This window comes from Monodon monoceros, unplaced genomic scaffold, assembly GCF_005190385.1.
Source record: "Monodon monoceros isolate NGI ecotype Baffin Bay Population unplaced genomic scaffold, NGI_Narwhal_1 Super_Scaffold_18, whole genome shotgun sequence".
NCBI lineage: Eukaryota > Metazoa > Chordata > Mammalia > Artiodactyla > Monodontidae > Monodon > Monodon monoceros.
The window spans coordinates 133,510,141-133,533,930 of NW_021703774.1; the positions used below are offsets into that span (position 1 = coordinate 133,510,141).

The window sequence follows — 23,790 nt, forward strand, 5'->3', positions numbered from 1 at the left end:
TCTGGCTGCTCTATACTCCTCTCCTAACCTCCTCTTTCCTTTGTTCACTGTCTTCAGCCCACTGGCCTTTTGGCTTCTCTGCAGATACAACAAGCATGTTCTTCTCAGGCAGAAATATTTGCTTCTTCCTTTGTATAGAGTGGTTTTTTCCTAGATCTTCACCTGATGACTCCTTCTCATCATGCGGGATTTGTTCGATTGTTCATTCATTCAGTTAATCTTTTTTGCACCCTGAGTATGTGCCAGACATCAGTTAGATGCTGGTAATCCAACAGAAAACAAAAAAGTCTCTGCCCTCATGACACATACATTTTGGCTGGGAAGAAAAATAAATATGCAAATGATGGTATAACGTAGGGTAATGATAAATGCTGAAATGTCAGCCTCCCTGACTATAGCTCATGTTTCCTCTCCCAAGATACTATCTATTCCATATATAAGGCTGCTTTATTCTTCTGTTAGTATTTATTAATGCTTCCAATGATAATGTTTATTCTAGTTATTTATTTTCTGTGTTATTTGAGACCATGAGAGTCTTGAGTTCAAGGACCTTGTCTCTCATTTGCCTTTATACTCTAGAACAGTGCCTGGCACAGAGGAGCTCGATGAAAAAATTAATGATATGACATCGTCTACCTGTCCATCTAGTAGGAGTTCTCAGTATTTCTGTGAGCATCAGAGGAGGACCCAGATCACTGGAGCCTGTAGTGTTAGTCACTGGGGACCCAGCAGTGAGTGATGCAGTATAAGACCCCAGAGTAAAAGAGACAGAATTAAACTAATAAAAGTAATGAAATAAGTTAAAGATTTATGACAACTATTAAGAACGGTATAAACCGAAGAATTATGGTAGATGGAAACAGGTGGGGAAGAGGGCTCTTGGGAAAAGGTAGCAGGAGAAGGACTTTCTTGAAGGTGATGTCTGTCGACTGAAAAAAAAAATGCACAACCTAAAAGCTGAGGATTGTGTTTTATTTGGTGGAGTTGTTGAGGACTGAAGCCAGGGTGACAGCCTCTCAGATAGCTCTGACAGACTGTTCCAAAGAGGTAAGGGAAGAGCCAGGGTATAGAAGAGTTTTGCAAACATCAGGTAGTTGAACATCAAAATATTTCTACTAATTAAAGGAAAAACAAAAATCTCAAGTGAATGAATTTAGCACTTTTCTGTATGGGAAGGTGCAAGAGCCTGGGTTCATTGAAATCGTTCCTTTGATATGCACCTTAACTTACCTAAGCCCAGAATCCTGTTTTCTCCATCTTTAATCCCCTCAGGGTGCACAGTCAGGAAGTGGCGGGGGGGTGGGGGGTGGGGGTGGGGTGCAGTGTCCTGATGGCCGCAACATCCTTTTTTTACTGATACGGCAGGTGACTTTCTTCGTCCACACATCTAAGGTGAGACCATGTGGTTGAGAGGCAGCTGGCCATACAGGAGCATTCCAGGAAGCAGGGACAGTATTTGCAAAGTCCTTGAGGTAGGAGAGAGGATAGTGTCCTTGCAAAACAGAAAGGAGGCCAGTGTGCTTAGAGTGTAATGAGGGAGGGAGAGGGTGGCAGGACAGGGGTTTGGAGAGGTTACTAAGAATGAGATCGTAAAGGTGAAGCGTTTGATGGTTTTGTTGTTGTTGTTGTTTTCGTTACACGGGCCTCTCACCGTTGTGGCCTCTCCCGTTGCGGAGCACAGGCTCCGGACGCACAGGCTCAGCGGCCATGGCTCACGGGCCCAGCCGCTCCGCAGCATGTGGGATCCTCCCGGACCGGGGCACGAACCCGTGTCCCCTGCATCGGCAGGCGGACTCTCAACCACTGCGCCACCAGGGAAGCCCTGTTGTTGTTTTTAATTAAGAATCGCAAGCAGGATTGTGACAAGGTCTGTTATCTTTTAAAAAAAATTTTTTTAAACATCTTTATTGGAGTATAATTGCTTTACAATGGTGTGTTAGTTTATGTTTTATAAGAAAGTGAATCAGCCATACGTATACATACATCCCCATATCCCCTCCCTCTTGCGTCTCCCTCCCACCCTCCCTATCCCACCCCTCTAGGTGGTCACAAAGCACGCAGCTGATCTCCCTGTGCTATGTGGCTGCTTCCCACTAGCTATCTATTTTACATTTGGTAGTGTATATATGTTCATGCCACTCTCTCACTCCATCCCAGCTTACCCTTCCCCCTCCCCGTGTCCTCAAGTCCATTCTCTAGGTCTGTGTCTTTATTCCTGTCCTGCCCCTAGGTTCATCAGAACCATTTATTTTTTTTAGATTCCATATATATGTGTTAGCATATGGTATTTATTTTTCTCTTTCTGACTTACTTCACTCTGTATGACAGACTCTAGGTCCATCCACTACAGGTAACTCAATTTCGTTCCTTTTTATGGCTGTGTAATATTCCATTGTATATATTTGCCACATCTTCTTTATCCATTCATGTGTCGATGTAAGTTATCTTTTTAAAAGATCATCCTGGCTGCTGTGTGGAGAATAGACTGTAGAAGGACCAGAGAAAATAACACTTAGTGCTTTAAAGAACAAGTGGGAGTTTGTGAAAAGGACATTGGAGGTTAGGACATTACAAGCAGGGGAACCACACATACAAAAGCACAGAGGCAGGAAACCTCCTGGTGTGTCCAGGAATCACAGGTAATTTGACATAATTGGAATGTATAGTGGTAGCGTGTATACAAGGCAGTGTAGCATGTAATAACAGTTCAACAAATGCTGGCTGAATCATAGAATGGACTTAGATGGTTCTTAGCTTGCGACTCTATTATATTCAGTCTGTTTTTCGTTAGTTTCCGATCCTTGGGTGTAGTTCACCTCCCTGTCTAAATTATAAATTCTTTGAAAGCAGAGGGAGAATCAAATACTTCTTTCTTACCAACTACATAAGTGAAATTTGTTTAAATCAAATGACATAGCAATACTTGAAAACGAGAAGATCCAGGGATTGTGTTATAAGGGGTTAAGAGCATAGAATTTGGGGTCAGGTCAGATAGACTTGGGTTTATATTTTGAGCACCATAGTCTCTGTGTGATCTTAGGAGAGTTATTTAATATCTCTGGGCCTCCTATTTCTTCACATGGGAAAATGAAGAAATCAATAAATCCTACCTTTTAGGGTTGCTGTGAGGATTGAGATAAATATCTATAATTCTACAAAGTACCCAGCAATGTTGTAAACACTTGATAAATGGTAGCGATTTGTCGTGTGTTTCAAATAGCAGGGTTTGTCTGTAACAAGGTGTAGGGCTACAGGAAGCAGCTGGGAGTCAGGAGGCTGGTCTCCCAGGAAAGTCTGCCAGCGGCTCAGAGGGTGACCTTGCCTTCTCCTTCTTAAAACAAATGCTCTCAGATATGATGGCGCACTTCAAAGCAGACACCCTGAAATTTGAAATTCAGATATTTTAAAGCTTGAGCTTAACAATGAAAATGAGGGCTTGAGGTCATCTTTTGTTCATGCTGTGGAAGTTGCCGCTGGATTATTGAGAAATTGCTTTCATGGTTGCCTTAGTAGAAGTCAGGGTGCTTTTAAAGAGTCATTCCTAAGTTCAGCAGTGATTTCGTAGATTCTGCCTTAACCTCAAAATACAGGTTAAGTAATACTGTTCTATTATAGATGATAATGTCAGGCATAGGGAAGTATAGTAACTTCCCTCTCACATGTTCCCAATATAAGTGACTATTATATAGAGGAATTGATCTGTGAAACCATTGGATCAGCCTAATGATATTTTGAAAAATATCATCCCAAACTCACTTGTTAGCTCCTTTCACCATCAACCTGGGCTTCATCATTTTCATTGTAGTTTCTCCTTGGTTCTAGAGTGACGAGTAGTTTAGAGGAAAAGAGCATGGACTAGGAATTAGAAGGCCTGGTTTCTGGACCCACAATGGTGCTACCTTGGGCAAGTACTGAATATCTCCAAGCCTTAGTTTCCACATGTGTAAAATGCCTTATAGTGCTACCGAGAGGATTCAAGGAGAGAACATACATAACGTTAGCATGAATAGAGTTTGGTCAAAGGGGGAATGAGGGCGTGTGAGTTAATGAATGGAAATCTCAGATCTTCTGTACTTTCCCATCTTCAGCACATGTGATTGTTTCTCATCATGGCTTTGCTTCATAGTTTGTTTTGTCGTCTGGGGGCCTCTCTGCTGTGTGTGTGCCAATGACCTCCTCCTGTGATGACTTCCATTGCAGTGGAGCTGCTCATGCTCTGTTTGACTTCAGCTGGCACTTCCCTTTTTCCGAGACGGCCTCCAGCAGAGTGGTTAGGACCCCAGATTCTGGACTCAGATATCTGGCTTCTAATCTCTGCTCTGCCGTTTACTACTCTGTGACCATGGACTGTGCCTCGGTTTTCTCATCTGAACGTGGAAAGAATGACAGTATCTTCATAGGTGCAAATGAGAATCAAACAAATTGATACGTATACTTGAAACAGTGCCTGGCACTAGTAAGTGTGTAATAATTATTAGCTATCATTATTGTTGACACGCCCTCCTTTTGAATGAGTTTGACAAAGTAGCTTCAGAGTTAGTAATACTCCCGAAACTGGGATCACTTTAATAACATTTACTTGGTCATTGTATTAGTCAGGGTTCTCCAGAGAAATAGAACCAGTAGTAGCACATATATTTTATATACTTATATATTACATACTATATTGTATATATTACATATATAATATTTAATCATTAAGTATGAGGAATTAGGGACTTCTCTGGTGGTGCAGTGGTTAAGAATCTGCCTGCCAATGCAGGGGACACGGGTTCGAGCCCTGGTCCAGGAAGATCCCACATGCCACGGAGCAACTAAGCCCCGTGCGCCACAACTACTGAACCCGCGTGCCACAACTACTGAAGCCCACACGCCTAGAGCCTGTGCTCCGCAACAAGAGAAGCCACCACAATGAGAAGCCCGCGCACTGTGGCAAAGAGTAGCCCCCGCTCGCCGCAACTAGAGAAAGCCCATGTGCAGCAATGAAGACCCAATACAGCCAAGAAATAAATAAATAAGTTAAAAAAAAAAAAAAAAAAGAAGGATGAGGAAATGGCTTACACAGTTATTGAGGCTAAGAAGTCCCATGATCTGCCATCTGTAAGCAGGAAAGCCAGTGGTGTAATTCAAGTCCAACAGCCTGAGAACCAGGGGAGCCAATGGCGTAAATCCTAGTCCAAGGCAGGAGAAGATGAGTTGACATGTCCCAGCTCAATAAGTGAGGCAGGAAAAATTGAGCGAATTCTTTGCTTCTGCTTTTGTTCTATTCAGACCCTCAGTGGACTGCATGATGCCTGCTCACATTAGGGACTGAGCCCACTGATGCAAATGCTGACTTCCTCCAGAAACACCCTCCAGACACATCAGAAGTAATATTTATCAGGACACTCTGTGGCCACATAAAATTAACCATCCCAGTCATCATACTTTTATGGCCCTTTATAGAAAGAATTGGGTTATCCATTCATGAATCGGAAACAACGAAATACATACTTCCCAGGGCTGTATGACATTGGAGGCCTCGTATATGTTGTTTGTTGTTGCTGTTGGTTGTAGACGTCATAGTAGAATCCGTAAGGTTGTGAAACATGCAATAGTAGAATTAGGCCTGCATACAAACACATGTATACATGTGTATATGCATAAACATATATATGATTCATAAAATATAGGCATGATATACAAAGATGTGTATGCAGAGGTGTGTGTGTGTTCTGTAAAAATGGTAGAAGTGGGAGAACTGGTGGTAGAGGTGGTAGACGTTGAAGTCCAAGTGGTCGATGTGTGTAGAGGTGGAAGTGCTAGTAAACGTAGTAGTGCGAGTGGAAGTAGTGAAAAGAGGATTAAAGGAAGAAGTGACTCGGGTCCAATCACCAATCCAGGATCACAGCCAGGTAAAGCTGAGATTCAACCCCACACCTCTCTTTCCATAGCCTGTGTCTCCTTATAAGCATTCTGCTCAACGGCTTCGTCTTTAACAACTATCTTATATGTAGAAGACATAGGTTGGAATAGCTTATGAGAAAAAAAAAATCCTTTAAAATTTCTCGCGCATTTTTGTGAACCTGGCATGAATGCATTTTGAGATTGATTTTAGATAGAATGGATGCCATTTTTTAAAGTCTAATTATCAGTTATTTGATTCAAGAGTTAATTTTTTTGTGTGTGTGGTATGTGGGCCTCTCACTGTTGTGGCCTCTCCCGCTGCGGAGCACAGGCTCCCGTCGCGCAGGCTCAGCGGCCATGGCTCACGGGCCTAGTCACTCCGCGGCATGTGGGATCTTCCCGGACCGGGGCATGAACCCTTGTCCCCTGCATCGGCAGGCGGACTCTCAACCACTGCACCACCAGGGAAGCCCAAGAGTTAATTCTTTCATTCAAGAATTTCTTAAGTGAAAAGCCTATGGGGAGAGTAGTCTTACAAGAAGTATTTGTTGGAAACAGGAACTTTCCCAGTTTGGGACTTTGAGTAATTGAGAAATCGGATGGTCTCATCCTTCCTTGTCACCAGGAACCTGTGGAATATCACAGAGAACAGCTGCTGGCTAAGCTACAAGTGTTCTTCCTGTTTCCAGAACATGTGGGCCATTGACATAAGTGGAAGAAGCTGGATTTTTCAACTTAGGTCCGCACCCCTAATAAAACAAATGCAAAAGCCTCACTGGTTTTGCTGTTCAAGTCTCAATCGTTCTACTTTAATGCAAGCTCTTTAGATTTTCCAAAACTGTCGCGTTGAAACTTTTCGACTCACCCTCATGCAGTGTGGCACAGGAGAAGATGAGAAAGGAAACGTACCCATCAAGCATTTTCACATGTTAACTCAGTTATTCGCCCATCAAACTGCCAATGACCCTATGAAGAAATGAAGGCTCAGAGGAGCTAACTGTTCGAGGCCACACGACCAATGAGAGGTGGATGGGATGAATCTAGGTACAGTGCCCAACACGTGGTAAACCCTCAACAAACAGCACCTAATCCTGTCATGAACAATTTCTCTGTTTGACCAAATGAGCAGATGTTTGAATGAGCTGCGTGAGCTGCTTCCCTAGCATGTACAGTCTGATACAGAGGTTGACGAATTATTTTCTCCAAAGGAAGGCGGTAGCCCAGGGGTGGACATGGCAAGTGGAAACAACCACAAGGGGAGGTCACAAGTCTGTGTTTTAGCCAGAGAGACCCCTAGTTGTTCAAAAATCTATTTTGAAGATAGGTTTCCAAGCGTCCAAACACAATTAGAAAATACCTGCTTTTGTAAATCATCTGTAACATTTCCATTGCATTTATGGAGCTCTTGTTTCTCCAGGAACATGGATATTGTTGAAGATATCATTAAGAAACATTCGTGTTTTATTATGTAATATTTAAATTACTAGAGGTTTTCTATAAGAAAGTCAGAAAAGATAGAAACTGATGCTATGCCAGTAATAAAAGGAACTTTCCAAAATGCAAACCTCAACACTTCTTTTTTAAAATACTGTAATTTTTATAATATAATAAAATTACTAGCCCAATTTTGGTGAGATGCCTATATACAGAGGGCAAATATTTCATTCAATATCTATAATATACCTTTAAAGTAGATTTTATTATTACTGTTGTATAGAGTAGGAAACTGGGGATTTAAGGTATTTATTCAATACTTTAAAACTAGAAAATGGAAGAGATAGGACTCAAATTCATAAGTCTGACCCCAAGCTCCGAGTTTGTCCGTAATTCTGTGTTACCTCCCAATAACGTCTGAAGTCCTGGAGACGTGAATGTTTTAATAAATGTGGAAACAATGAAATTGAAGCATAGATGTATTTAAATTATAGAGTTATTTCTTCCCAGCAATCCAAGTTCATTATATTGACCCATGTTGTATTAAGTCAAGGTAGATCTCGGATCTGTTTTTGTTTTTTTTTTTTTTTGCGGTATGCGGGCCTCTCACTGTTGTGGCCTCTCCCATTGCGGAGCACAGGCTCCGGAGGCACATGCTCAGAGGCCATGGCTCACGGGCCTAGCCGCTCCACAGCATGTGGGATCCTCCCGGACCAGGGCACGAACCCATGTCCCCTGCATCGGCAGGCAGACTCTCAACCACTGCGCCACCAGGGAAGCCCCTCAGATCTGGTTTTAATGGACCAGGAAAAAGATAAAAGACATCCTCAGGTAACAAAAAGGGAAGTTTAAATACACGTACAATATCTTTTTTCCCTTTCAACATTAATCCTGGGACTGCGTCTCTACAAAGACAGTTGATCTGAAAGATGACTTTTTTTTTTACATTCTCTTGAAATTCTTTCAGATCATCTGAAGTCAGATATTTATTCATTTCTGACAAAAATAGTCCAAGAAATTGATTACACATCTTCTTTCAATATTTCCGCAAATTGTTTCTTATTAATAAAGTTAATTTACTGTAGACACATTGAGATTGTTAGGCCATTGGAGCATAAGGTATATGGCATAGTCTATAATTTAAGAACGTTTCTCTGGATTATTTCATGGCCGGGGAGGGGAACAAAATGATGAGGGGAGAAATTACTGGTGCATCAGAGTTCATATTTTTCCTCTTCAGCAAAATGAACTACTCATATACGTCTTTTAAAATATTACAGAGATTGTGAAAAAAAAAACCTGAAATATTCAAAGTGGTCAAACATAGATGGGAAAACAGTTGGTGGAATATGCTTATAAAATAAATAGGGGGAAAAAAGTAAAGCGAACTCCAACCTTTTCATTGTCTATAACAACTATAAGAATATGGGGAAAATCAGGAAGAATACCAAAATGCAAAGAGCTTACTAGTGTGAAGGTGGGAGAATTATGGGTGATTTTTTTTTTTCTCTCTCTCCTATCCACAGTTGGGGTGAAGAAGTGATTTTTCATTTGCTGTGGATACAGTTGAAGTCCCCTTTGTTTCATTCCCTAGTCCCATTTCTCATTCTTTCTTCCCAGTTGGAGGCAACTCCAACTGTGAATGTTGGAGTGAATCCATTTAGGGTATTTCTTATTCTTCAGCTACAAACTCAGATATCTGTTAAAGATACAGGATTTTATAGTTTTGTATAAACAGCATCTCATTTTATCCTTCTGAAACTTGAATTTTTTCAAAGCTGTTTTCATATTCTATGATGATGCATGTATGTCTAGTTTATTCATTATAATTGCATATTGTATATGTTTCATCATATGAATGTATCACAATTTGTGTATTTTCTTACTGAGGGACATTTAGATTGTTTTATATTTTCACCTTTTCCAATGATACTGCAATTCTCATGTATTTCCAGGTGAATATAAGCAAGTTTCACTAGGTTATTTACCTAAAGTAGAATTGCTAAACAATAGTAAATAAGGAACTTCAGTTGTACTAGATATTGAAAAATTGTCTCCCAAAATGGCTGTGTCAATTCATACTCTCAAACCCGTGTAAAGAGTTTCTGTTTCTCCATGTTCTTGCCAAATGTGATGTTATTTTCCAATTTGGGGATTCTTGCTGAATTGTTGGATATGAACCAAATTCTCATTGTCTTCACTCCATTTCCCTGTTGACTATAAGGTTGCATATTTACTTCTGTAAACTATTCCTTTTTTCTCTTCTGTGATGTCTATCATATCCTTTTGTCCAATTTTCTATGGATTTGTTTTTTTTCCTATTTCAGGAGTTCCCAACAGAGTTTACATATCAGCTGAAGTTTATTACACTTTGCCATTAAGTGTGCTATTTGTTAGTATTTAATCTAGTTAAGAGAGTTATCTATGTGAAATGCTTTTTTGCATCTATTAAAATAATTTGGGTTTTTCTCCTCTCTTACTGTTTCAATGTGATTAATTGCAATAATTTGCATCAGATAGATTTTCTGATGTTGAGCCATCATTGAAGTCTTGGAATAAATTTTAGTTATTCTTGAGTTAATTTTAATACTGACTAATTCATTTATTTAGTATTTAGTGAGTTTGGGCTAAAATTTCTTAAGTAAAATTGAGCTTTATTGTTTGGTCATTTTGTGGTTTTCATATCAAAATTACACTATCCTCTGAAAATGAGTAGGGTAGCTTTTCTGTTTTTCTATCCCCTGAAACTTTGCTAAAAGTTTCCCATAAAACTACTTAGCAGACGAAAAGGAGAGAGGTGACCCGAGTGTGGAGGTGGGTGTGTGTACTATTGATTCAAGCCCTTTGATGGTTTATTGGCCTATCTGTCTTTCTCGTTCTTCTTCAGTCACTGTGGTAATTTTATATTTCCCTATTAATTTGCCAAATTTCCCTAAATTTTCAAATTTATTGGCAGAGAGCTGATCTTAACATTTTCTTAGATTTCTGAAAATCTAAAACTAACTTTAGTTTTGTCCCCTTTCGTATCTGTGATTTACGTATGTGTGTGTGTATGCATGCACGTGTGTGTAACTTCTCTCATTTTCTTGATCAGTCATGCTAAAGTATGGTCTAATATTAATATACCTACTTAAGCTTTCTTTTGGATAGTTTGTTTTGCATCTCTTTCTCCATACATTGATATGGGAGCTTTGGTTTGCCTGGTGGTTTTGAGCTGCATTAGCAAAATTTTTACAACGTCCTGTCAGATACTCTCCATTTTTATTGGAGTAGACTAATCTATGTACATTTATTGTGATTCTTGATCGATTTGGACTTTTTCCCATTATATTTTATGTTTTAAATTTACTATGCAATTCCCTTACATGCATTTTTTTCCTTTTCTGCCTTCTTGTTTAATATTAAGCTTTCTCATTGAATATTTTCCTTCTACCAGTTGAGAAGTTAAATATTCTATTTCTGTTCCTTTTAGTAATTACAATTAAAGGCATCCATAATTAACCAGGTCTAATGATAATCAAAATCTCTATCCTGCTCCTAAATAATACCTGAGAATAACTCCCATAGCCCTCTTTCACAATCTTCCATATTATTATTTAGTATTTTAAGTCTATTTTATTCTTAAACTTCTACAAATTAGTTATTTTTTACAGTCAGTATTTATTTAGATTTACCAATAGCTTTATTAATTTCTTTGATCACCATTGTTTCTTATATGATATTTCATTACTAGTTCAGTTTCATTCGATGTTTTCAGCAAGGATCTGCGAGCAGTAAGTACACGTATCTGTACTCTGAAAATGTCTTTGTTTCTCTCTTGCCCTTGAATGATAGTATATCTGGAGAGGATTTTACATTGACAGCTATCTTAGCTCATTGCCTTAAGATATCCACAATCCCCAGCATCTGTTGTTGCTAATGAGAAGTCCATTGCCAGTCTGACTGCTATTCCTTTGTAGATAATGTCTTTTCTCTCACACAACTTTTACATTTTTTTTCTTTCACTTGTTCTGATTTATTAAAAACTGTATACCTGTGGATTTATTATTAAAGCTGCTTCAATAGATAGATTTATTTCCCTTTTCAATATTAATATCTTAGCTATTATCGTTTGAATATTGGCTCCCTTTCATCATCTTCTTTCTTTTTTGCTCTTAGAATCCCTTGTATATATAGATCAGACTTTCTCATTCTATCCTCCCTACTATGAGCTCTCTTTTAATACTTTCCATCTCTTAATCTCTCTGTGCTACATGCTAGGTGACTTCCTCAGGTCTAACTAATTCACCAGTTCTCTCTTCTGCTGTGTCTAGTCTACTTTTCAACTTCTACATTTTTATTTCAAAAACTATATTTAATGAAATATTGCTATTTGCAATAACATGGATGGACTTGGAGGGTATGATGCTAAGTGAAATAAGTTAGGCAGAGAAAGACAAATACTGTATGTAATCACTTAAATGTGGAATCTAAAAAATAAAACTAGTGAATATAACAAAAAAGAAGTAAATTCACAGATATAGAGAACAAAATAGTGGTCACCAGTGGAGAGAGAGAAGTGGAAAGGGGCAAGATAGGGGTAGGGGATTAAGAGATACAAACTACTGTGTATAAAATAAATAAGCTATGAGGATATATAGTACAACACAGGGAATATAGCCAATATTTTATCATAACTATAAATGGAATATAACCTTTAAAAATTGTGAATCACTGTGCTGTACACCTGAAACTTACATAATATTGTACATCAGTTATACCTCAATTTAAAAATTAATTTAAAAAAACTATATTTATGATTTCCATAACTCCTATCCTGCCCCCAAATCTATATTTTTTTCACACTCTATTGTTTTTCCTAATGGCTTTTATTCCTCATGTTATTTCTTTGAACACTTAAAACATGCTTATTTTAATGTCACTTTCATATCATTCTAATATTTAATTCTCCCATTTGTTACGTCTTCTGACTACCTATGGTGGTTCATCTCCTTGTGTGATTTGCACTTTTTCATTATACACTTGTTTTGAGTGGGAGTTGTTTCCTTTGGAAACCATAGGTGCCATGGGTGTGGGAGCATGTTTACAGAACGATTTCAGACTTCCTTTACAAGGCAGTTTGGGGGTGGATTTCAAGTAGCAGTTTTGGCTTTGTGTCTCAGAAATACACAGATTGTATGCATCTAGAACCCCTACTCGGTGCTGGGTTGTAGAGTTTCTGCCTTCTCGTGGGTGACTCTTTGAGCTCCAGTGGCCCTGGTCAGATAGCAAACTTCCCTGTTTGCTCCCCGGGAGAGTGCACAGTTATTTTTTAGAATTAATTTTAGAGATGGGATGGCATTTTGTGACCCTGGACCTTATTCTTTTAGCTCAGTTCCAGCTTCCCTTTCAGATGAGGCCTGTGGCTCACACTGAACTTAAATCCCCAGCCATCAAATCCCCAGCCACCCAATCAGTGAGATCTTTCTTTGATCCCAATTTCCCATGGAGTACCTTGGCTGCAATTCTCACTGATATCTTTAATTGTAAGTTTCCTCTTTATGTCTGGCACCTGGGGAATTTTACCTTATTGATTTCTAGGTTAGTTATGGGTTCTTGTTATAATTCTTTGCATCATTATACTTCATCCAGAATTCCTCTGTATTTAAAGTGGGGGTGGAATGCCTTCCATGTCTGTTTAGGTCACCATATGGACCAGACTTACTTATATTACTTCTCTAATGAGGAAAAAAATACCCAAAGTTTGAAAATATGTTTTAAAAATGTTTTGCTTTAAGTAACTTTTTTCCTCCACACTTCTCAGTGCTGAATTTGAAGAACCACATAATTCTGAGGCAACAATTTCCTGTCTGAGACACTCCAGCAACTCCATTAACCTGTGCACCACAAAAGAGATGGCTGATTGTAAGTCTGCTAAGCCAATTAATATTGTAACCCTGTATGGAATGAAAATGTGTCCAAAATGGTATTTTCCCCCCAGCTAGCTCTATGTTTAAAAATTCACAGCCATGTTGCTTTACTATCACATTTCCTTTTATTTTTTCCTTGTCTAGTCTCTTAAAAATATAAATAAACCCAGTTGGGCATCAAGGCTATCTCCCAGCCCTAGTGCTGCCTTCTCTCTATCCTCTTCTATTCTCTCCTTCACCAATCTGCTTAGATGCTTTGCCTTTTGTAGATACGTGGGAGGGAAGATCAAGATACGGCGATTCATTTTTCTTCCTTCTCCTCCCATGGAAACGTCATCTCTTTTCTCGTGGTGTCTGACTTGAAGTCCCCTGGTAACTCAGTGTGTGGAGAGGGAGATAAGAGACTGTGGGAATGAGGTCCTTTGGTTTAGCCTGAATAGAAGCAGAGGATTCGTTAAAAGGATCTGACCACTCGTTCAGAGTTAAGTCTTCCGACAAAGCTCAAAACTTTCAGTGAAAAAAGAGACCCCCTCAGCCAAGATGATGAAGAAGCAGGGACTCACAGCATTTCTACAGGTTTCTATGTCTTTGTTCTGCCTATAGGATCAGCCAATTTTCTACAAAAGGCATAAATATTAGTGCTGGAATAAACACTAGTATTTATGGAGCCTGTACTATGGGCCACAGTTCTGTGTCACGACCTCTGTGTACATCCCTTTTGATCTAGAGGTTGTATTAACCCACTTTTAGAGACAGAAAGCTGAAGATCAGAGAGATTGAGTTGCATAAGGTCACACAAGTAATACACGGTAGGGCTGTAATGTGCAACGGTTCAGACTGCCTCTAAGATCCATGCTCTTTCCACAATTTTATGCTGCTTCTCAGTCAAGAATGTTGACTTCCCTGAAAGGAGAGTTAGAGAGAGATCCTCTGCTACAACCTCTTTATTGTATAGACAAGAAGCCCAGGGCTCTGGGAGAGGAAGTCATTTGCCTGGGATCACACGCTTAGGAAGTTCACGGGTAACAGTTAGAACCCATTGAAATTTCCCTCCCCTCTCCTGGGAAATAAGGGGTTGAAGACCTCCTGGAAAAATTCTCTCCTAGACTGGGCAAACTCTAGGTTCTCCCATTTGGCTTGTAAAGTACTAGACATAAGAAGCAGGACTCCTTCTCCATCAACCCAGAAGGCAGTGCTGCTCCATACTTGGGGTGTCCAGGCCCTTGCCTTAAGGGCACGGCTTCTCAAATTATAATGTTTGCATGAATCACCTGGGGATCTTGTTAAAACATCAATTCTGGTTCAGTAGCTCTGGGTTGGGCCTGAGATTCTTCTTTTCTAACAAGTGCCCTAGTGATCCTGATGCTGCTGGTCCACAGACCACACTTTGAATAGAAGGGCTGTGGGCTCTGTTGGGACTACATTCCAAAGCTAAGAGCTCACAGGGCCAAGGGGGCTCTCCAGTCAGAGCCTGCACCTTCTCTCTGGATTACAGGAGACCCCCAGAATGCCCTCCCACAAGTGGCTTTCTAAGATCCTGCTTGGGCCTCTTCCCTAGGTCCTTCCTCCTCAGGACACATTGGGCTGCAGAGACATCTGTTCATGGAGGGCAGGAGAGGATGGGGTTGACATATGCAAGGCCCCTCATGTGTAGGGTGAAGCTGAGGATTGAAAAGAAGGAAGGAAGGAAGCTGGACCAGAGGCCTGCATTTGTTCTCTCCAGGCCACAGATGTCCAAGGTGGGCCTGTGGGGGACATCATTTGAGATACCCAAATAAGGAACCACTAACCCAGGCCTCTCTTCAGTCTTCAACTGAGGAATTCTTTGTGTCCCTCCATGCTGCTAAGGAAGCAAGCGTTTATGACTGAAAAGAGAAAGGGCTCAGAAAATAACCCACTGATGCAACTGAGAGGTAACCGAGCAGAGGGCAATAGGAAGGCGGTAGGGTGAGAGAAGGGTGAGGGTGGGGAGAGCTTCCCAGACCAGAATGGCATCTTGTGGGAGTTAGGAAGACGGCTGCCAGGGCTGAAGAAGCTGGGGAACTGCAGCCTGGGATCAAAAAGATTCTGTTATATCCCCCAGTCCTTTCTCTGTCCCTCTCTAAAGAGTCAAGATACAATTACCCTACAGGAGAAAAAGGGAAGGAAGTGGACCATTTGACCCCCACTTGTCCCTGTTCGTTTGACTGTTCCCATGTATTTCATCCTCTTTACACTTACTGGTTGAATGATATATGAACCTCAGTTTCTTCATCTACCAAATTGGTATAATGTCTCCTTTGTGTAATTGTTCTGTATGTTTGAGAAGGTAATACATTTAAAGTCAAGCGAACCCTGCTCTGAGATGATGGAGCAGATGTACTTTTCCCTGGTCCCCCTGCTAAGTACAACTAAAACCCCTGGATATTCTATATAAAAGTTTTATATATATATATAGTATATACATATATATACACTATATATACACACTATATATATATGTGTGTGTGTGTATATGTATATATATACATATATATATATGTATATATATATAGTATTTTTTATATTCAAACATAAGAAAACTAGAACACTCTGAAAAGGTAGAAAGAAGAAGGTAGACCAGCTAGGGACTTCTGGGCCCAACAAGGATAAGTGGTGAGATCCTTGGGTTTTCTTCTTGCTTCATATATCCCAGACTTGGAGCTGAAATAGCTGCCAACCCAGAAACACCAATGGGCACAGACAAAACAGCTCCAACAGAAGCCTGCTCTTTCTGACCAAAGGACCAGGAAAAGGGGAGCCTAGAAAGGCAGAAAGCCTCTAGACAACAACTGTTCTCCCCCAGCTGAATGTAACACAAAACAAAACAAAACTGGCCCCACCACCGCCAGCCAATGCTGAGTGGGGAGTCTGGACATCCACCCTCATCAAGCTACAATGATGCACCCCAGCCCCTCCACTGAGGTGTTTTCAGAGAAGGCCAAGTAGAGAGCTGGGACTTTCATCCCTGCCAGGGTAACAAAACTCCACTTACAGTGATAGCCAGTGAAGACCGTATGGGGAGCATGGACTCCAGCCCTCCACCCAGAAATAACAAGGCATCCCTTCCCCTCCCTGTTGGGTTGGTGTCAGAGCAGACCTCGTGGAGAGTCAGGACTTTCACAAACACCCAGTAGTAAAGGCAACCATCCTCTCCCTGTGGTATCAGCAAAGGCTGTGTTGGGAGCAATAACAAGACTTAGCAATCCTAAATGTATACACATGAAATTCCAGAGCTGCAAAATATGTGAAGCAAAAACTGAAAAAAGAAATAGACAAATAGACTATTATAGTTTGAGACTTTAATATTCCTCTCTCCACAATTGACAAAACACCTAGACAAATAATCAGTAAGAATACAGTAGAATTCAACAACACTATCAACTAGTAGGATCTAATTGACATCAATAGAACACACAAGAGCAGAATACACATACTTTTCAAGAGCCCATAAACATATTCCAAGTTAGACCATATTCTGGGCCATAAAACAAAGCTTAAAAAATTTAAAAGAATTGAAATTATGCAGAGTATGCTTTCAGACCACAATATAATCAAACTAGAAATCAAGAACTGAAAGGTAACAGAAAATTCTCCAAACACTCAGAAACAAAACAACACTTCTAAACGTGGATCAAAAAGTAAGTCTCAAGGGAAATCAAAACATACATTTGAACTAAATGAAAATGAAAATACAACATACCCAAAATTGTGGAACACAGCTAAAGCAATGCTGAGAGGGAAATTTTAGCCCTAAATTCTTATATGAAAAATAGGAAAAGCCTCAAATCTAAAATCCTACCTCAAGAACATAGTAAAAGAGGAGCAAAATAAATCCAAAGCAAGTATAAAGGAAGAAGCAATAAAGAAACTTAAATAAACTTGAAAACAGAAAAACAATAGAGAAAATCAATGAAATCAAAAGTGTGTTCTTTGGAAAGAGCAATACAATTAACAAACCTCTAGTAAGACTGACAAAGAAACAAAGAAGACACAAATTAACAATATTAAGAGCAAAACAGAGATATCATTACAAACCCTGCAGATGTCAAAAGGATAAGTGAATATTATGCACAACTGTATACATGTAAATTTTGACAACTTAGATAAATATTGAACAATTCCCCAAAAAACACAACTCACCCAATATAAATCATTTGAATAGCCCTGTAATTATTTAAAAAATTGAATGCATAATTTAAAAACATAAAAAAGTGATCTCCGTCTAGGTAATTTTGGTGGAGAATTCTACCAAATGTTTAAAGAAAAATTAATACCAATTCTACACAATCTCTTCTGAAAAATAGAAGTAGAAGCTAACATTAACCTGATACCAAACCCAGATATCAGTACAAAAGAAGAAAACTGCAGATCAATATCCTTCATGAGTATAGTCATAAAAATCCTTAACAAAATATTAGCAAATAGATTTCATCAAGATAGAAAAATAATTATATACCACGACTAAGTGTGGTTTATTCATTGTAAAGTTGGTTCAGTACTCAAAAATCAATCAATTAAATCTGCCATATTGACAAGCTAAAGAAGAAAAAAAATCACACAAACATATCAATCAATGCAGGAAAAGTGTTTGACAAATTCAACACCAATTCATGATAAAAAAAAACTCTCAGAAAAACAAGAATAGAGGGGAACTTCCTAAACTAGATAAGAACATTTACAAAAAGTCTGCATGATACTTAATGATACAACTCTGAATACTTTACCCCTAAGATTGGGAACCAGGCAAGGATGTCCACTTTCACCACTCCTATTCAATGTAGTGCTGGAAGTTCTAGTGAGTGCAATAAGGCAAGAAAAGGAAATAAAGGAATACAGATCAAAAAGAAAGAAACAGTCATTATTTGCAGATGACATGATTGTCTAAGTAGGGTATCTCAAGGAATTTACAAAAAAAAAAAAAGAAAACCTTCTAGAACTGATAAATGAGTTCAGCAAGGTCACAGTATACAAAATAAACATTAAAAAATCAATTGTGTTTCTATACACTACCAATGAACACTTGAACACTAAAAATGAAAAAAATGTAATACCATTTACAATCACTCAAAAAAGATAAATGCTTAGACTAAAATCTAACAAAACATGTATAAGAGTTAAATGTTAAAAACTACAAAATGCTGATGAAATCAAAGAAAATCTAAATAAATGGAGAAACATTTACACTACATTTATGGATTGGCAGACTGAATATAGTAAAAATATTAATTCTCCCCAAGTTGATATCCAGGTCTAATGCAATTTCTAGTAAAATCCCAGCAAGATTCTTTAATAGATATAGACAATATTATCCTAAAATGTGCATGGAAAGGCAAAGAAACTAGAATAGCTTAAAACAGTTTTGGAGAAGAAAAAGTGGGGGAGGTATCAGACTACCTAATTTTAAGAATTATAGCTTCTGTAACCAAAACTGTGTGGTATTGGCGGAGAGAAACACATAGAACCATAGAACAAAATTGAGAACCCAGAATTAAGACCTACACAAATATGCCCAACTGATTTTGTTTTTTTACAAAATTGTAAAGCAATTCAATGGAGGAAAGATAGCCTTTTATCAAATGGTGTTGGAGCAATTGGATATCCATAGGTAAAAAAATTAAATAAACCTCAATGTAAGTCTCACATCTTATAAAAAAAATTAGCTTAAAATGGGTTTCTTCCTTCCTCTGCCTGCAAATGGTGAGGAATCTAAATACTACCTTTCTGGGACAAAGAGAATGAGGGGGAAAGGAAGGGAAGGAGAAAGAGGCTTTGACATCACTTTTGGGTGAGTCTGTCCCTTAAACAATGCCCAGAAATCAGAAGGCCATCACCTCAGAGGTGCATGGCTCGGCATAGGTGCCTTTCTGAAGCTTCACCTTTTCGTACAGAACTTGGTGATGTGTAAGCAGGTTTTAGGCTTGTCTGGAAGCTCTGCAGAATTGTCCTCAGAGCTCATCTAGACCAGTGCCTTTCAGACTGTGCTTCCTAGGACCAAAGGCTGTCCTAAGGGGTCCTGGAGACCCTCGGGGATAACTTCCAGAGAAGTTCTGTTTATGCTCCTGTAATATTGCGTTTAAATGAATGATTCCATGGCTAGAAGAAAGTTTGAAAGCCATTTCCTATTGAGCGAAGCTGGGCAAGTTGCTTCCTTTCTCTGGTGTCTATTCCTCATTGGTAAATCAGAATCTTAGTAGTGATTTTTATAAAAATAGTTAGCTATTTTTTATTATTGTCTTTATAATATTAGTAATAATTGTCTCACCTCCTGGTATAAAACAGGTGAAGGGACTTTTCCAAAGTCACACAGGGAGTTAGTAAATGGAAAAAGAGCTGAGGCCTGGAGGACATGACCGTGATAGGATACTGCAGTTGGAGGTTTGCTGAGGACCATCTTCTGATATTTGTCCTTTTTCTCCCAGCTGGGACAAAGATATTCAGTGGAAAGAGTTATATAACTCCCTGTGGAAAGTAAGTGAGGGCTCTAACGCTTTGGGTTACATCCTCCTGTTATATTATAATTCCTAGTCCTTTCCTGACCCCCTGGGATGTGATATTTGTACTTTATATTCCTACGTTGGGAGCAGGTTTTGACGGCAATACTTACTATTGGGAGAACGTCCACTTTGCTAAAAAACAGTATCAAATTATGAATGCATTATTAATTGTGTGTGGATTATCTTTGTTTACTAGCCTTAGCAAGTATTGAACAAGTCCTCTCTGAGCCTTGGTTTTCCCATTTCTAGGACAGAATAGTATCTCCCTCCCCACCAGGTAGCAGGTAGAAGCAAAGAGATCATGATTTGTTAATTCTTTCAAAAACACAGAACAGTAAATAAGTAGGGGGAGGGAGAGAGAAGGAGATTATCATTTTTAAAATTGGAAAATAAATTTATGCTTGAAAAGGATGAGGCAGACTGCATTATAAACAGGTATTCTTAAATGTTTTTAAAGCACGTAATAGCAGAATAAAATGTGTTGATTCAGAAACTGGTGAGAATAAAGAGTGTACAGTTACCGAAGCTGAAGTACATGTTATTAATCCTCCACACAGAATTTTAGGTCCCTGTGTCAACAATTACATGCACATAGTCCCTAAAGAAAAACTGTGATTTCATTTACTTTATTAATGGATTTTATGTGTAGAATAATAATGGCTAAGAAATGCATGTTACTCTTTGGTCAGTTCTGTAAACTAAAGCTTTAGGACTCTAGCAGCAAGAAAGAAAAGGAACTAGGGAACTCCTGTTTATTATGCATGCATATTCATTAACAGTAGGGGGAAAACTTTTATAGATAAGTTATAAGCAAAGAAAAATTAAATTAGCAATTTTATCAAAAAACATGTCACTTTCTATACAACATCTGGTGTTCTGCTAGTTATACATGACCTACATCATTTCCTTTAATCTCCCCATGAACTCTGGGAGGCAGGTTCCAGTTGTCCCCATTTCACAGATGAGCAATCTGAGGTTCGAAGAAATGAAGTAATTTGTCTGCAGTTCCACAGGTAGGAAGTGGCAGGACTAGTCTGTGAACCCAAGTTCTTGCTACTACTTGTATTTGTTAATGGTTAAATTTGGCTTCGTCATTAAATAAAATCCACGAAACCTTTGAAAAAATCAAAAGGTATTCAAGCCTTAGTTGGTGGTCAGTCTCCTCTTTCCAAGCTGTACTAAGGAAACAAAACGCTCAGGGAGCCAAACATTTTTAGGCGTGCTGTGGAGTTTATCTTGTTGAAGTGGGATTTGGACTTTTGTTGGCCTTTTTCCTTTCCCTTTCCTTTCAAGTTTGCCTTCTGATTGCTACCACTAAATTGTAGTACTTTCTCTTCATCGTAGAGTATGAATCTGCTTAACAAAAAGGAAACTGAAAATTGTTTCAGATGTTTTTGAAACAAATTCACTGTACATTCCATCCTAGAAATCCCCCCAGACATGATACCGTGATCGATGACCTGAGAATTTCCCAAACCACGTGGACAAGTCTCCCATAGGCAGATTGTTCTGAAGGTTGAGAAAACTGAACTCTGCCACCTTCTATAATTGCTTTAATCCTGCATACTGTATAAGAAATGGGTACTATAAGGAACTGCCTTGAAATAATTTTTTCATGTTTATTTTAGCAACTTATGAAGTCAGAATTGAAGAACTCCAAAAGGTATTGTTTATTCTCTTCTTATCAGCTTCATAACTAAAGCAAGTGTGCAGAGTTGATTCTGAAGTAGTTTCTTTCATGAGGGAGGGATGGCCTTTGTTTTGGGTTTTCCCCTGATTTGGGGGGATTTTCCAGACTCTAGCTGCTAAGACTCTGAAGCCTGAGGCCCTATAAGATCAGAGACAGAAAATGTGTTAGGATGGGAGAAGGTGGTCCTAATCCGTTCCTGGCCCCTTATCTAGGGTGGCCAGCACCAACTGGCCTGTAATAACTGTCCCTTCAGAGAGAAGAGCTCCTGTGCTTTCACACAAATGACCAGACTCCTGAAGGCATATTTTCTGGGCTTCTGGTGGGCACAGTGCTAGCAACTTGATTTAGGGCCCAAGCAGAATCATGGGCTTTGATCCCTGCTCCTGTCTGTGTGACCCTGAACCTCCCTTTCCTCATGTGTAAAATAGTGGTCATAGAAGCATCTCCACCAGAAGTCATTGTAAGAATGAAAAGAGGTAAATTCAGATAAACAGTTTAATAGGAAGTGCTGGAATCTATCCCAGGCATTTTACCTCTCTGAGCTACAGCTGTCTTCTCTAAAACGGTGCGTTCGCCATGAGGGCAGGAAGCATATGCCTTGTAGTTACCTAATCTGCAGTAGTAGAGGCTCAATAAATGAGGGACCAATACTTGTTTCACTGAATTGCTGAGAGAACTAAGCCAGACAAAGTAGATGAGCACCTAGTACAGCACGTGGTACACAGTAGGCACTTACCTAATGTTTTAACTGGGACAGTTAAGGTACTACTCCTTGATCACTGGGTACATTTAGTTGAGGTCCTTCATCTTTCTGCTTCATGGTTCTAATGCTTACTGGAAAGGATTGTTCATTTGTGATACACTTTATAGATAGAAAACTATAAATGATTATTATTCCTATTAACGAAAGCAGAAACAGTTCATTAAGATGCTTCACTTAGCTGGCAGTATCAGCAAATAATAAACTTCTCTGCACAAGGGAACTTTCCAAATGACCAAATTTTATCTCATTCAAAATAAAAAGCATGAAAGTATTTTTTTTTAATCTTTCAGCCCTCAGATATGCATTACGTTCATCTCAGTGTTTTTGAGCTTGGTGGCTGGAATCTGATTTCTTTATGACTTGGAGTCCCCTGGAACATAAGGGGCTGAATGGGCACTGTTCATGCTTTTCTTATGAGATGCTCTTGGGCCCTCAGAGGTGTTCAGAGCCAGTTGTCCTCACACCAAACCTCCACGGTCTGTTTGCTGTAGTTGTTTTCTTATCTCTATCAATTATTATTTCCTTCTCCTGTCAGCCTCTTGTGTCCAGCAGTGAGTCTTTCATGTGGTCGAGCGCACACCAAGTCCCTGTTTGGGGACAGGCACTTGTGCCTGTGTGTGTGTGTCCCAGTCACCCTGTGAGCTGGTATCCCTGCTTGCATTTTACAGACGAGAACTCAAGGCTCAGAGAGGTTAAATAACCTATAAATAATATAGCAAAGATACAAAGCAAGGTCTGTCTGACTTGTCTTTCTACCAGTGCTGTCATCCAATCTGCTAGGATTATATGGAAAATGAGAGCCAGTCATCCCTGAATGAAAGCTGTGAGGCTCTCCTCAAAGGAGGGTATATGAGCTCTTGGGCCTGGACTTTGTGGCAGCATTTTGGATGCTTAGATATTTTCTGTTCTCTTCAGGTTCTTGGCTAGAATCCAGATAGGGAATGGCATCAGATATGTGACAACTGACTAAATGAGGAGCTATGTTATGGTCATTGGGACATAATTTTAATGGCACCAAGTCTAGATAACGTGAGAGCTGAATTATGATCAGGCGGTACGTGATCAGGAACGGGGAATTCCCAGCGTGGCTTGCACACTTGCCTGTACCAATTTTGCCCCCTGGAACATTGCTCAAATATCGCACATTCCTGTTTGCTCGTGAGATTTGAAAGTTCTTTGTTCTACAGGTGCATTCCTGGAAAGGTGTGCAGAGAACGGTTTATTTTTCTAAGTCAAATGACACGTTCCCGCTGGCACGCGCCGTAACTTCAGAAACGCCTGTTTTCTTTTCGATTGATCTTCAGTTACACTGGCAGTTCATGGAACGTTCTGTTGTCGGTGTCTACCTTTGCTCTGTACTGAGACCTCACTGGCCGGTCAGGTCTCTAATGATCTGTAACCAAACAATAGAGGCCTGGTTGGGGTTTGACTTGGGTAGGTTTCTGAAAATGACCGTTTTCCTCTTTACTTTCAGCCTTGGAAGAGTTTTCTCCATCAAGGACTTAGGTGAGTTTTATCATCCAAAGGAAAAGCATGCATCAGCTGCTGACACTCTGCACTGCACTGGTTTTCCTTAATGGGCCAGCTGTTTCC

At 39.5% G+C, this 23,790-nt stretch overlaps 1 protein-coding gene across 1 annotated transcript in view; it reads left to right on the forward strand.

The window, feature by feature from the left end:
- The window catches only part of FYB2 (FYN binding protein 2), an 86,738-nt gene that overhangs the window by 15,166 nt on the left and 47,782 nt on the right, over window positions 1-23,790 (forward strand). Inside the window, 3 exon segments of the mRNA XM_029231088.1 lie at window positions 13,124-13,224; window positions 21,373-21,407; window positions 23,672-23,703. Of these exon segments, the coding sequence (XP_029086921.1) occupies window positions 13,124-13,224; window positions 21,373-21,407; window positions 23,672-23,703 (168 nt within the window).